This window comes from Salmo salar, chromosome ssa01, assembly GCF_905237065.1.
Source record: "Salmo salar chromosome ssa01, Ssal_v3.1, whole genome shotgun sequence".
Taxonomy (NCBI): Eukaryota; Metazoa; Chordata; class Actinopteri; order Salmoniformes; family Salmonidae; genus Salmo; species Salmo salar.
In genome coordinates, this window is record NC_059442.1 from 52966491 (window position 1) to 52981756 (window position 15266).

The 15266-nt window shown below is 51.7% G+C and overlaps 1 protein-coding gene across 8 annotated transcripts in view; it reads left to right on the plus strand.

The window, feature by feature from the left end:
* Positions 1-15266, plus strand: part of cpeb3 (cytoplasmic polyadenylation element binding protein 3) — a 78113-nt gene that overhangs the window by 22354 nt on the left and 40493 nt on the right. For 6 of the 8 annotated variants that reach the window (XM_014199958.2, XM_014199966.2, XM_014199977.2 and 3 more), the window contains exon 3: positions 5265-5418. In XM_014199958.2, coding sequence (XP_014055433.1) covers positions 5265-5418 — 154 coding nt within the window. The remainder of the gene's footprint in view (positions 1-5264; positions 5419-15266) is intronic. The other 2 variants (XM_014200004.2, XM_014200007.2) reach the window with 1 other exon arrangement.

Genomic DNA, 15266 nt, shown 5'->3' on the forward strand with positions numbered 1-15266 from the left:
AAAAAATATATATGTTTTTTTCTCAGTCTCCGTCTCTCTCTATCGCCTTCTCTATGAACGTCATCTGCATCTCATTTAGCTGGTCTTGTCCCGATGCACCCTGCTCTGGCTCTGCGTTGTGGCTGTAAACGATTTGTCCGGGCAGCTTGAGTCGCCTTAATAGGAGAGTAGCCAGCATGTTGCATGCAGACAGTGGTCACAAGAAATAGAAAGACCTAACGAAGGCAAAGACAACAGTGGTGCCTTGAAATATCCCGCACATATAGCCTCCACCTGGTAGTTAGGTAATGATAAATGAATGGTTTTAGTTTGTACTGTTGCTATTGATCTCCACTACTCGGCTGCTGTTAGTGGATGTGGATCTTGAGATTTTTTTTAATCATCTTTGTCATTCTGCTGGGTGACTGCGCGGGGTGATGCCGTGCTGTCCGCACCATCCATTCCCATGAAGGCAGGGGAATCTGTGCCAAATATATAAGCTATGTTGCTGTAAGGCAATGTTTTAGGAGCAAGACCTCCTCCCGTAGGTGGGTTTTTCAGGGCACCGGCGTCTTTTCTTGCTCTTGTCATGAGATCTTTCCCTTCTTTCGCACCTTCTCTACTGATCTGCAGCCAAACTCCCCATTCTCATCATTTACTTTATTATACTGAACAAAAATATAACCGCAACATGTAAAGTGTTGGTCCCATGTTTCATAAGCTGAAATTAAAGATCCCAGACATTTTCCATATGCACAAAAAGCTTATTTCTCTCAAATGTTGTGCAGAAATTTGATTACGTCCCTGTTAGTGAGCATTTCTCCTTTGCCAAGATAATCCAGCCGCCTGACAGGTGTGGTATATCTCGAAGCTGATTAAACGGCAGGATCATTACACAGGTGCACCTTGTGCTGGGGACAATAAAAGGCCACTCTAAAATGTGCAGTTTTGTCACACAACAGATGTCTCAAGTTTTGAGGGAGCGTGCAATTGGCATGCTGACTTCAGGAATGGCCACCAAAACTGTTACCAGAGATTGAATGTTCATTTCTCTACCATAAGCCACCTCCAACATAATTTTAGAGAATTTGGCAACTGGCCTCACAACCGCACACCACGTGTAATCACTCCAGCCCAGGACCTCTACATTTGGCTTCTTCACCTGTGGGATGGTGTGAGACCAGCCACCTGGACAGCTGATGAAACTGGGTTTGCACAACAGAAGAATACCTGAACAAACTGTCAGAAACGTCTCAGGGAAGCTCCTCTGCGTGCTCGTCGTCCTCACCAGGGTCTTGACCTGACTGCAGTTCGGCGTCGTAATGCTCACAAATGCTCACCTTCGATGGCCACTGGCACGATGAAGTAGTGTGCTCTTCACAGATGAATCCCGGGCAGGTGGCAGACAGTGTGTAGGGCGTCGTGTGGGCGAGCTGTTCGCTGACGTGAACAGAGTTCCCCATGGTGGAGTTATGGTATGGGCAGGCATAAGCTACGGACAACGAACACTATTGCATTTTATTGATGGCAATTTGTGTGCACAGATACCGTGACGAGATCCTGATGCCCATTGTCGTGCCATTCATCCGCCGCCATCACCTCATATTTCAGCATGATAATGCACAGCCCCATGTCACAAGGATCTGTACACAATTCCTGGAAGCTGAAAATGTCCCAGATCTTCCATGACCTGCATACTCACCAAACATGTCACCCATTGATTATGTTTGGGATGCTCTGGATCGATGTGTACGACAGCATGTTCCAGTTCCCGCCAATATCCAGAAACTTCGCACAGCCGTTGAAGAGGAGCAGGACAACAGGCCACAATCAAAAGCCTGATCAACTCTATTCGCAGGAGTGTCACGATGCATGAGGCAAATGGTGGTTACAACAGATAGTGACTGGTTTTCTGATCCACGCCCCTACCTTTTTTTTAAGGTATCTGTGACCAACAGATGCATATCTGTATTCCAGTCATGTGAAATCCATATATTAGGGACTAATTTATTTCAATCGATTTGATTTCCTTATATGAACTGAAATTGTTGCGTTCATAATTTGGTTCAAGGTAGTTAAAAATCCTCCAGATTAAATGTTTTTCTTCTGTTTGTTGCAGTGCTATTGAACTTAACTGTCAGAATCTCCCGATGTTTGCTATACATCTCTATGGTTTTTCTTATTTCTGAATCTGAAAATGTGACAAATATGCTTGCTATCTCGTTATTTACTTTTGGAAACTGATTGTAACAAGAAACGAGCACTGCCTAGCAGCCGTCACTTACGCCGGACTTAGCTACGACTAGTGTTATTTTCGGTTGGTGCAACAGGACGTAGCCAGACCCAAACTAGCATTTAAGACCACTTAAAAAAAAAAAACATTTACGTCCAACTGGTGCAACCGGCCCCAGATGTGGAGACAATTTTAAGAATATGGAGCAATGTTAACATGGTCTGTATCCCACATGCTGGCGTATTAACACAATTAAAGCAGTGGTGGAGTAGTCTGATAGAAGCGGTATATAATGGGTATCTCCTCAGAGTCCTATTCATTAGGGCAGAACGTTTCAAAACTGAAAATGAAAACAAGCGTTTCTTATAGGACAAGTTCATGTAGTCCCTCCCTTTTATCTTCCATTTCGTGTCTAATAAACACAAGCCAGGTCTTTTAGCCACTGACTGTGAATGATGCCCTTCACTCTCTTTGTTCAGGATCAGGAGAGTGCATGGTGGTAGAAAAAGAGGGGAGGCGAATGAAAAACTCAGCATTTTAAGTGTTTACCGTTTGTACCAAGTGGGCAGATTTTTATCTGCCGTGGCAGTGCTGTGGATCCAGAGAGGGGGGAATAACGCTTTTGAATGCACGACAATAGCGCTGGTGGCAAACAATGTGGCCTCGAGGCTAGGGCAGTGGACTCACAGGACACAGCTGCCAAGGGCTAGGCCTAACCAGAATTCACCAGGCACACTCTGTATGTCACTCCCTTACTTGCCTACACCCTCTTAAGCTCATTCACTTACTCGCTGACTTACTCGCCTACAATAAAAAATATTTCATGATATGATCTACTAGAATGTGTCTGCTTCTCAGGTCACTAGTATCAACACAGGCTCCATATTGGATCAGTCTCTCCCTCAATGATCCAGGAAGTGGGCCAAAATAATCTCACTGAATCAACTCTGTAGTCTGGGCCCAAATATATACCAAATGGCCCTAAACTTTATAGGCTGAACTTCATGCAGAACGAATCGCCCAATGCCCTACCCTCCTCCCTCTCGCTGTGAACGTTGATGATTCAGATCAGATGAATATAGGCTATTGAGTAGAATATGATTGATTCCACTGCCCAATTGGTATTGTATTTAGAAACGAGTCCCAGGCAGCCCAGCAGGTGAATGTGTTCAAAAGGTGGGTTCAGCGGGTGGCGACGTAGCAGGTCAGCTGGCCAGAAGGACTGACACACACACGGAGGGGGTGCTTAATCTTTGGCTGAAGGTCAGGCATGTTTGGTGACAAGCTTCAATGTATTTCAGGCGCGTTCTTCCCTACCATATTCTTATTTGTCCCTGTACATACACTCGGGTGGCCACTTTATTAGGTACACCCGCCTAGTACCGGGTCGGACCCCCCTTTGCCTCCAGAACAGCCTGAATTCTTCGGGGCATGGAAACGTTGGTAAATTTATATAAAGGGACATAACGTGTTGCGGGAAAACATTCCCCACACCATTACACCACTGCCAACAGCCTGTACCGTTGACACCAGGCAGGATGGGGCCGTGGACTTATGCTTTTATGTCAAATCCTGACTGCCATTAGCATGACGCAACAGGAACTGGGATTCGTTAGACCGGGCAATGTTTTTCCACTCCTTGATTGTCCAGTATTTGTGATCTGGTGCCCGCTGCAGCCGCTTCTTCTTCTGTTTACCTTATATGAGTGGACCCAGTGTGGTCGTCAGCTACAATAGCCCATCTGTGATAAGGACTGATGAGTTGTGCTTTCCGAGATGCCGTTCTGCACACCACTGTAGTAGTGTGCTGTTATTTGCCTGTTTGTGGCCCGCCCGCCCGTTCTCTTTCGACCTCCCATCAATTAGTTGTTTTTGACCACAAGACTGCTGATGACTGGATGTTTTTTTTGTTTGTGACACCACTCTTTGTAAACCCTAGACTCTGTCGTACGTGAAAAGCCCAGGAGGCCGGACGTTTCTGTGATACTGGAACCAGCGCGCTTGGCACCGACGATCATTCCACGCTCAGTCACTTAATTCACTCGTTTTGCCAATTCTAACATGAATTTGATAAGTAACTGAATGCCTTGATGCCTGTCTGCCTGCTTTATATAGCAAGCCTCGGCCATGTGACTCACTCTGTGGGAGTGAACCATTTTTGTTAGTGGTATGGTGTACCTAATAAACTGGCTGGAGTGTATATCACAAGTGATATGTTCAGAAGTGTAAACTTGATGATTTTGGAGGAATGGCAATTATTTGACACTAGCCCAGGAATGGTCATACACACCATATGGAAACATCTTGAGTGTTTGAGGAAAGAGCACACTCTCAAATCACGCCATACTTGGCACTATCTACCCTTGATTGGAATGTGTGTCTCTACTCTTGAAATCCTTTGCTTTTTACTTGCCAAGTGACATATAGTTGTAACGATGAAATGATAAATGTATGTGCAGTGTGCGTACACCTTTTCCGATCAGACCAACTGAAATGTACACAATATGCAGCCCCAGCTGCTAAAGTCAAATACTCACTCTCTCTGTTTCTGTTGGCTAATGTATGATCTTGACTGTCTGATATTTGCTGAGATTACAAGATCAGCTGGTCTTGGCCTGCTTTGATGCTCCAACAATACCAGGGCGGTGTGTTGCTACATGAAAACATCTGGCTTCGACTCCGTACCGTTCTGCCCTTAAGCAAAGGGAACCAACCAGAATTTGAACAGCGAGGCAAATTGCAAACACATGCACGTTTCCCATGGTTTCTGCTGTGTGATATTAGGCTGTATGGCCTGTGAGCGTCTTTTGATTTGGGCACGAGAGTTGTACGAGGCCCTCATTCAGTTGAAACCCTGCTCTCCTCTTATCGGGGGGGGGGATGTGTTTGTATGGTTTGTGTGGATGATGAGTTTACCTTATTCTCTCACAAGTCATCAAGCTATTATCTCAAGCGAGTCTTAAGCAAGATGGTGTGGAGTAGTAGTGGTGTTGTGTTCTACTTTGATAACCAGCTGAGATAAATAACCTCTGACCCCTCTCTTCTCTTGCAGGACCGGAATCGGCCCTTTGATGCATTTAGCTTGCACTCTTTGGAGAATTCCTTAATGGATATGATAAGGACTGACCATGACAAAGGTAAACCACACCCAGCTGGTGGCCCACCAATGACTATCGCTGATATTATATGGAGGAATCATTTTGCAGGTTAGGAGTATTCATACATCCATGCTTATCAGGTTTTTGTTTTTGGCTTCATATTTGCGCTATTTGCCTTCTCTGCCACCAATACAATCTAGTTGAGTTAATTTTGCAGTCATAAATTGAATACAATCAATTATCCATCGGCCTTACCTGCAAAATCTTACACATTGTTCTTGTAATCTGTGTGTAGTGTCTGCTTTTTTTCCCGTCTTCCTTACAAGCTGCTTCTCAGCGTTGTCTTCTGACTTTAATCAAGTAGTCGTGATGACATTTCTGCTTCTATTTCCTGGGTAAATATTGCTGTCACATGTAAATATGAATGTTGACAAGATGGCTCTTGTGTCGTCATGGTGTGCCGCCGTGTTTTGTGGTTTATCTGATGTTGTTTTGAGTGACAGCGTGTGATTTGGTTGCTCACATGTGTGTGTGCCTCTTCGTAGGCGTGTGCCCTGATTGCAACCATATCCTTTGATAGACTTTTATGGCACAGTGAAGGTTATTGTGGTCAGATTTCTGTGCCTCTGTTTTTATTTAGTGAGTGGGGAGAAAGGATACAAGAGAATGTGAAATTGGTATGAAACCGGTCTAAAGTTACCCCTTTATAGGTTACGCCCCTGCTGCGGGATGACACAAACATTGATTCAAAACTCGATGGGGCCATACTTACAAACTCTTGCTTAAACTTAAACTTAAAGTTTTTCTTGAAATAAATGCTACATTTGAGTATTTCCCAGATGCTTTGGAAAAAGTACCTGCTGTGTACCAGTCTCGTCAAGTGCTGCTGGTAAGCTTTTTTGACTTAGGATGCCACCTGGCAATGATTACAAATTACGGTACATTACTGCTATTCAACAAGACCATGAGCCTCTCTGATTTAAAAAAATAAATGTATGAGTGGGTCAGCATCCCTGTGGAACACTTCCACACCTTGTAGTCCATGCCCCAGCAAATTGAGGCTGTTCTGAGGGGAAAAGCGGTTGGAACTCGATATTAGGACAGTGTTCTTAATGTTTTGTACACAGTGTAAACATATATGTTGAATAAACCTACTTTTTCCCCCCATAAGAACACATTGATATTTGTGAAACAGATCAGTAAAGACTTGAATTCTGTCTAAAATTAGTAGCCTAGTTATGACTTTTTCCACATTTTGTTACAGCTTTATTCTAAAATGGATTTAATCGTTTTTTCCCCTCATCAATCTACACACAATACCCCATAATGACAAAGCAAAAACAAGATTTTTTGGGGGTGTTTTGTTGCACATTTACATATAAAAAAAGGGGGAATTATCACATTTACATAAGTATTCAGACCCTTCACTCAGTACTTTGTTGAAGCATCTTTGGCAGCGATTACAACCTCGACTATTTTTGGGTATGACGCTACAAGCTGGCACATCTGTATTTGGGGAGTTTCTCCCATTCTTCTCTGCAGATCCTCTCAAGCTCTGTCAGGTTGGATGGGGAGCGTCGCTGCACAGCTATTTTCATGTCTCTCCAGAGATGATTTGATCGGGTTCACGTCCGGGCTCTGGCTGGGCCACTCAAGGACATTCAGAGACTTGTCCCGAAGCCACTCCTGCATTGTCTTGGCTGGGTGCTAAGAGTCGTTGTCCTGTTGGAAGGTGAACCTTTGCCCCCAGTCGGAGGTCCTAAGTGCTCTGGAGCAGGTCTTCATCAAGGATCTCTCTGTACTTTGCTCCGTTCATTTGTCCCTCGATCCTGACTAGTCACCCAGTCTCTGTTGCTAAAAAACATCCCCACAGTATGATGCTGCCACCACCATGCTTCACCGTAGGGATGGTGCCAGGTTTCCTCCAGACGTGACGCTTGGCATTCAGGTCAAAGAGTTCAATCTTCAGTTCATCAGACTAGAGAATTTTGTTTCTTATGGTCAGAGTATTTAGGTGCCTTTTGGCAAACTCGTGCCTTTTACTGAGGAGTGGCTTGCGTCTGGCCACGCTACCATAAAGGCCTGATTGGTGGAGTGCTGCAGAGATGGTTGTCCTTTTGGAAGGTTCTCCTATCTCCACAGAGGAACCTCTAGAGCTCTGTCAGAGTGACCATCGGATTCTTGGTCACCTCCCTGACCAAGGCCCCCTCCTTTGTTCGGGCGGCCAGCTCTCAGAAGAGTCTTGGTGGTTCCAAATCTCTTCCATACAAGAATGATGGAGGCCACTGTGTTCTTTGACCTTCAATGCTGCAGAAATGTTTTGGTACCCTTCTCCAGATCTGTGCCTCGACACAATCCTGTCTCGGAGCTCTACAGACAATTCCTTCGACCTCATGGCATGGTTTTTGCTCTGACATGCACTGTCAACTGTGGGACCTTACATAGACGGGTGTGTGCCTTTCCAAATCATGTCCAATCAATTGAATTTACCACAGGTGGACTCCAAGTTGTAGAAACATCTCAAGTATGATCAATGGAAAAAGGATGCACCTGAGTTCAATTTTGAGTCTCATAGCAAAGGTTCTGAATACTTCTAGAAATGATGGGGTAGTGTTTGTAGCTTGATTGAGGGGATAAAAACGTTTTCATCTATTTTAGAACAAGGCTGTAACGTAACAAAATATCGAAAAGGTCCAGGGGTCTTAATACTTTCCGAATGCACTGTATATCGTTTCATCCCTGGTATAACCAGTGCACAGGCACAAACATTTTTTTAAGCTGCGTGTATGTGGGGTGCGTGTTTATGTGAGTGGGGGTTGTGGGGTGTGAGGGAGGGGATCGTGTGGTGTTTTCCCCCTTACTGCCACACAGACATTCAGATCATTATGTATTCCTTCCTCCCATTCCTCCAGCCAAACCACAGGTAGGCTTTTGCAAATAATGAGAAAATGAGGCCTTCGGGGGGGGGGGGCGGTGCTAACGCAATACCGACCTGTGGTATCGCGACCTTACTCGTTATCTTGGTACTTGGTATCATATCATTAGTAAAATGTTGGTATCGTGACAACACTAGGGAATAGTCATAGCCCTTACTATAGGGCTAAGAATGCCAGGTTATCTCATGGGAAAAGCTAATATGTAGCATTTTAGAGAAAATGTTTAGTTTGAGTAAGCAAGTATGGACCCCATCGCATCAAACAAATGGGTTCAAATGTGTCTGTTGGATTGCTGGGAACATGAGAGAAAAATGCCACTCCAAAGGCTAGTGATTATTTGACACAAAGAAACAGGAAATCAAAGAAATGGTTCAAATGCTTTATTTCAGGGAAATATGAAGGTAGCCCTTGGTCTATCTTCATCTAAGGAGTAAAGAGAGTTTACTGTCAAAAGCAACATGTTGTTTTAGAATGGATACTCTCCCCATACTCTCCCCAAATTCTTTCAACACCACATGTATGTCCTTGAGATAATTTTGTCAGAGTAGGTCACATGCCTATTATGAAAACTGACTGATGTTCAGTGTTGTTTTCTTAGCCTGCCTGACAGTGGGGGGGTGTGTGTGTATTATGAGTAGCTGCCTGCTGCGTTCTCATGCGTAGATTATGTTTTTTCAATATTGTGTCGAGAGAGCAAAGGTCATCTCGGCCCGGCCCGACTTCACTGGAACTAGATAAGGTCATCTCAGCCTGGCCCGACTTCACTGGAACTAGATAAGGTCATCTCGGCCCGGCCCGACTTCACTGGAACTAGATGAGGTCATCTCGGCCCGGCCCGACTTCACTGGAACTAGATGAGGTCATCTCGGCCCGGCCCGACTTCACTGGAACTACAGAAGGGGATGGAGAGACCAGAATCTCCTGCAAATGTTCCCTTGTTGTTGTAAATCAGCTCAGGGACAAAGGGAGACTGGAGAGAGAGCGAGGGAGACTGGAGAGAGAGCGAGGGAGACTGGAGAGAGAGCGAGGGAGACTGGAGAGAGAGCGAGGGAGACTGGAGAGAGAGCGAGAGGGACTGGAGAGAGAGCGAGAGGGACTGGAGAGAGAGCGAGAGGGACTGGAGAGAGAGCGAGAGGGACTGGAGAGAGAGCGAGGGAGACTGGAGAGAGAGAGCGAGGGAGACTGGAGAGAGAGCGAGGGAGACTGGGAGAGAGAGCGAGGGAGACTGGAGAGAGAGCGAGGGAGACTGGAGAGAGAGCGAGTGAGACTGGAGAGAGAGCGAGGGAGACTGGAGAGAGAGAGCGAGGGAGACTGGAGAGAGAGCGAGGGAGACTGGAGAGAGAGCGAGGGAGACTGGAGAGAGCGAGGGAGACTGGAGAGAGCGAGGGAGGGAGACTGGAGAGAGAGCGAGGGAGACTGGAGAGAGAGCGAGAGGGACTGGAGAGAGAGCGAGAGGGACTGGAGAGAGAGCGAGAGGGACTGGAGAGAGAGCGAGAGGGACTGGAGAGAGAGCGAGAGGGACTGGAGAGAGAGCGAGAGGGACTGGAGAGAGAGCGAGAGGGACTGGAGAGAGAGCGAGGGAGACTGGAGAGAGAGCGAGGGAGACTGGAGAGAGAGCGAGGGAGACTGGAGAGAGAGCGAGGGAGACTGGAGAGAGAGCGAGGGAGACTGGAGAGAGAGCGAGGGAGACTGGAGAGAGCGAGGGAGACTGAGAGAGAGCGAGAGAGAGCGAGGGAGACTGGAGAGCGAGCGAGGGAGACTGGAGAGAGAGCGAGGGAGACTGGAGAGAGAGCGAGGGAGACTGGAGAGAGAGCGAGGGAGACTGGAGAGAGAGCGAGGGAGACTGGAGAGAGAGCGAGGGAGACTGGAGAGAGAGCGAGGGAGACTGGAGAGCGAGCGAGGGAGACTGGAAAGAGAGCGAGGGAGGCTGGAAAGAGAGCGAGGGAGGCTGGAAAGAGAGCGAGGGAGACTGGAGAGAGAGAGAGAGCGAGGGAGAATGGAGAGAGAGGGAGAGAGAGCGAGGGAGACTGGAGAGAGAGCGAGGGAGACTGGAGAGAGAGCGAGGGAGACTGGAGAGAGAGCGAGGGAGACTGGAGAGAGAGCGAGGGAGACTGGAAAGAGAGCGAGGGAGACTGGAAAGAGAGCGAGGGAGACTGAGAGAGAGCGAGGGAGACTGAGAGCGAGCGAGGGAGACTGGAGAGCGAGCGAGGGAGACTGGAGAGCGAGCGAGGAGACTGGAGAGCGAGCGAGGGAGACTGGAGAGCGAGCGAGGAGACTGGAAAGAGAGCGAGGGAGACTGGAAAGAGAGCGAGGGAGACTGGAGAGAGAGCGAGGGAGACTGGAGAGAGAGCGAGGGAGACTGGAGAGAGAGCGAGGGAGACTGGAGAGAGAGCGAGGGAGACTGGAGAGAGAGAGAGCGAGGGAGACTGGAGAGAGAGAGCGAGGGAGACTGGAGAGAGAGCGAGGGAGACTGGAGAGAGAGCGAGGGAGACTGGAGAGCGAGCGAGGGAGTCTGGAGAGAGAGCGAGGGAGTCTGGAAAGAGAGCGAGGGAGACTGGAAAGAGAGCGAGGGAGACTGGAAAGAGAGCGAGGGAGACTGGAAAGAGAGCGAGGGAGACTGGAGAGAGAGAGAGCGAGGGAGACTGGAGAGAGAGCGAGGGAGAATGGAGAGAGAGCGAGGGAGTAGTGAGAGAGAGCGAGGGAGACTGGAGAGAGAGCGAGGGAGACTGGAGAGAGCGAGGGAGACTGGAGAGAGAGCGAGGGAGACTGGAGAGAGAGCGAGGGAGACTGGAGAGAGAGCGAGGGAGACTGGAGAGCGAGCGAGGGAGACTGGAGAGCGAGCGAGGGAGACTGGAGAGCGAGCGAGGGAGACTGGAGAGGGAGCGAGGGAGACTGGAGAGGGAGCGAGGGAGACTGGAGAGGGAGCGAGGGAGACTGGAGAGGGAGCGAGGGAGACTGGAGAGAGAGCGAGGGAGACTGGAGAGAGAGAGAGAGAGCGAGGGAGACTGGAGAGAGAGAGAGAGAGCGAGGGAGACTGAGAGAGAGAGAGAGAGCGAGGGAGACTGGAGAGAGAGAGAGAGCGAGGGAGACTGGAGAGAGAGAGCGAGGGAGACTGGAGAGAGAGAGAGAGAGCGAGGGAGACTGGAGAGAGAGAGAGAGCGAGGGAGACTGGAGAGAGAGCGAGGGAGTAGTGAGAGAGAGCGAGGGAGACTGGAGAGAGAGCGAGGGAGACTGGAGAGAGAGCGAGGGAGACTGGAGAGAGCGAGAGAGACTGGAAAGAGAGCGAGGGAGACTGGAAAGAGAGCGAGGGAGACTGGAGAGAGAGCGAGGGAGACTGGAGAGAGAGCGAGGGAGACTGGAGAGCGAGCGAGGGAGACTGGAGAGCGAGCGAGGGAGACTGGAGAGCGAGCGAGGGAGACTGGAGAGCGAGCGAGGGAGACTGGAGAGGGAGCGAGGGAGACTGGAGAGGGAGCGAGGGAGACTGGAGAGGGAGCGAGGGAGACGCGAGGGAGACTGGAGAGGGAGCGAGGGAGACTGGAGAGGGAGCGAGGGTGACTGGAGAGGGAGCGAGGGAGATGGAGAGAGAGCGAGGGAGACTGGAGAGGGAGCGAGGGAGATGGAGAGAGAGCGAGGGAGACTGGAGAGAGAGCGAGGGAGACTGGAGAGAGAGCGAGGGAGGAGGAGAGAGAGCGAGGGAGACTGGAGAGAGAGCGAGGGAGATGGAGAGAGAGCGAGGGAGACTGGAGAGATAGCGAGGGAGAAGAGCGAGGGAGACTGGAGAGAGAGAGCGAGGGAGACTAGAGAGAGAGAGCGAGGGAGACTGGAGAGGGAGCGAGGGAGATGGAGAGAGAGCGAGGGAGACTGGAGAGAGAGCGAGGGAGACTGGAGAGAGAGCGAGGGAGATGGAGAGAGAGCGAGGAGACTGGAGAGAGCGAGGGAGATGGAGAGAGAGCGAGGGAGACTGGAGAGAGAGCGAGGGAGAAGAGCGAGGAGACTGGAGAGAGAGAGCGAGGGAGACTGGAGAGAGAGAGCGAGGGAGACTAGAGAGAGAGCGAGGGAGACTGGAGAGAGAGCGAGGGAGACTGGAGAGAGAGCGAGGGAGACTGGAGAGAGAGAGCGAGGGAGACTGGAGAGAGAGCGATGGAGACTGGAGAGAGAGCGAGGGAGACTGGAGAGAGGGCGAGGGAGGCTGGAGAGAGAGCGAGGGAGACTGGAGAGAGAGAGAGAGCGAGGGAGACTGGATGAGAGAGAGAGAGCGAGGGAGACTGGATTGAGAGCGAGGGAGACTGCAGAGAGAGCGAGGGAGACTGGAGAGAGAGCGAGGGAGTCTGGAGAGAGAGCGAGGGAGTCTGGAGAGAGAGCGAGGGAGACTGGAGAGAGAGCGAGGGAGACTGGAGAGAGAGCGAGGGAGACTGGAGAGAGAGCGAGGGAGACTGGAGAGCGAGCGAGGGAGACTGGAGAGCGAGCGAGGGAGACTGGAAAGAGAGCGAGGGAGATGGAGAGATAGCGAGGGAGACTGGAGAGAGAGCGAGGGAGACTGGAGAGAGAGCGAGGGAGACTGGAGAGAGAGCGAGGGAGACTGGAGAGAGAGCGAGGGAGACTGGAGAGAGAGCGAGGGAGACTGGAGAGAGAGCGAGGGAGACTGGAGAGAGAGAGACCGATGGAGATGGAGAGAGAGCGAGGGAGACTGGGAGAGAGCGAGGGAGATGGAGAGAGAGCGAGGGAGATGGAGAGAGAGCGAGGGAGACTGGAGAGAGAGCGAGGGAGACTGGAGAGAGAGCGAGGGAGACTGGAGAGAGAGCGAGGGAGACTGGAGAGAGAGCGAGGGAGATGGAGAGAGAGCGAGGGAGATGGAGAGAGAGCGAGGGAGACTGGAGAGAGAGCGAGGGAGAAGAGCGAGGGAGACTGGAGAGAGAGAGCGAGGGAGACTGGAGAGAGAGAGCGAGGGAGACTGTGGAGAGAGAGCGAGGGAGACTGTGGAGAGAGAGCGAGGGAGACTGGAGAGAGAGCGAGGGAGACTGGAGAGAGAGCGAGGGAGACTGGAGAGGGAGCGAGGGAGACTGGAGAGAGAGAGCGAGGGAGACTGGAGAGAGAGAGAGACCGAGGGAGACTGGAGAGAGAGCGATGGAGATGGAGAGAGAGCGAGGGAGATGGAGAGAGAGCGAGGGAGACTGGAGAGAGAGCGAGGGAGACTGGAGAGAGAGCGAGGGAGACTGGAGAGAGAGCGAGGGAGACTGGAGAGAGAGCGAGGGAGATGGAGAGAGAGCGAGGAGATGGAGAGAGAGCGAGGGAGATGGAGAGAGAGCGAGGGAGACTGGAGAGAGAGCGAGGGAGACTGGAGAGAGAGCGAGGGAGACTGGAGAGAGAGCGAGGGAGACTGGAGAGAGAGCGAGGGAGATGGAGAGAGAGCGAGGGAGACTGGAGAGAGAGCGAGGGAGAAGAGCGAGGGAGACTGGAGAGAGAGAGCGAGGGAGACTGGAGAGAGAGAGCGAGGGAGACTGTGGAGAGAGAGCGAGGGAGACTAGAGAGAGAGAGCGAGGGAGACTGGAGAGAGAGCGAGGGAGACTGTGGAGAGAGAGCGAGGGAGACTGAGAGAGAGAGCGAGGGAGACTGGAGAGAGAGCGAGGGAGACTGGAGAGAGAGAGCGAGGGAGACTGGAGAGAGAGAGCGAGGGAGACTGGAGAGCGAGCGAGGGAGACTGGAGAGAGAGCGAGGGAGACTGGAGAGAGGGCGAGGGAGACTGGAGAGAGAGCGAGGGAGGCTGGAGAGAGAGAGCGGGGGAGACTGGAGAGAGAGAGCGGGGAGACTGGAGAGAGAGAGCGAGGGAGACTGGAGAGAGAGCGAGGGAGACTGGAGAGAGAGCGAGGGAGACTGGAGAGAGAGCGAGGGAGACTGGAGAGAGAGAGCGAGGGAGACTGGAGAGAGAGAGCGAGGGAGACTGGAGAGAGAGCGAGGGAGACTGGGAGAGAGAGCGAGGGAGACTGGAGAGAGAGAGCGAGGGAGACTGGGGAGAGAGGGAGAGCGAGGGAGACTGGAGAGGAGAGAGAGCGAGGGAGACTGGAGAGAGAGCGAGGGAGTAGTGAGAGAGAGCGAGGGAGACTGGAGAGAGAGGGAGGGAGCGAGCGAGCGAGACTGAGAGAGAGAGGAGGGAGCGAGCGAGCGAGACTGAGAGAGAGAGGGAGGAGGGAGCGAGCGAGCGAGACTGAGAGAGAGGGAGGGAGCGAAGCGAGCGAGACTGAGAGAGAGGAGGGAGGAGCGAGACTGCAGAGAGAGAGGGAGGGGGAGGGAGCGAGCGAGCGAGGCCGAGAGAGAGAGGGAGGAGCGAGCGAGCGAGCGAGCGAGACTGGAGAGAGAGGGAGGGGAGCGAGTGAGCGAGCGAGACTGGAGAGAGAGGGAGGGAGCGAGAGCGAGCGAGCGAGACTGGAGAGAGAGGGAGGGAGGGAGGAGCGAGCGAGCGAGACTGAGAGAGAGAGGGAGGGAGGAAGGAGCGAGCGAGCGAGACTGGAGAGAGAGGGAGGGAGGGAGCGAGCGAGCGAGACTGGAGAGAGAGGAGGGAGGGAGCGAGCGAGCGAGACTGGAGAGAGAGGGAGCGAGCGAGCGAGACTGGAGAGAGAGGGAGCGAGCGAGACTGGAGAGAGAGGAGCGAGCGAGAGAGAGAGGGAGCGAGCGAGCGAGAGAGAGGAGCGAGCGAGAGAGAGAGGAGCGAGAGAGAGGGAGCGAGCGAGAGGGAGCAGCGAGCGAGAGAGAGGAGGCAGCGAGCGAGAGAGAGGAGCGAGCGAGCGAGAGAGGGGAGCGAGCGAGAGACTGAGAGAGAGAGGGAGCGAGCGAGAGACTGGAGAGAGAGGGAGCGAGCGAGCGAGCGAGACTGGAGAGAGGGAGCGAGCGAGACTGAGAGAGAGAGGAGCGAGCGAGACTGAGAGAGAGGGAGCGAGCGAGACTGGAGAGAGAGGGAGCGAGCGAGCGAGCGAGCCAGACTGAGAGAGAGAGGGAGCGAGCGAGCGAGACTGAGAGAGAGAGCGA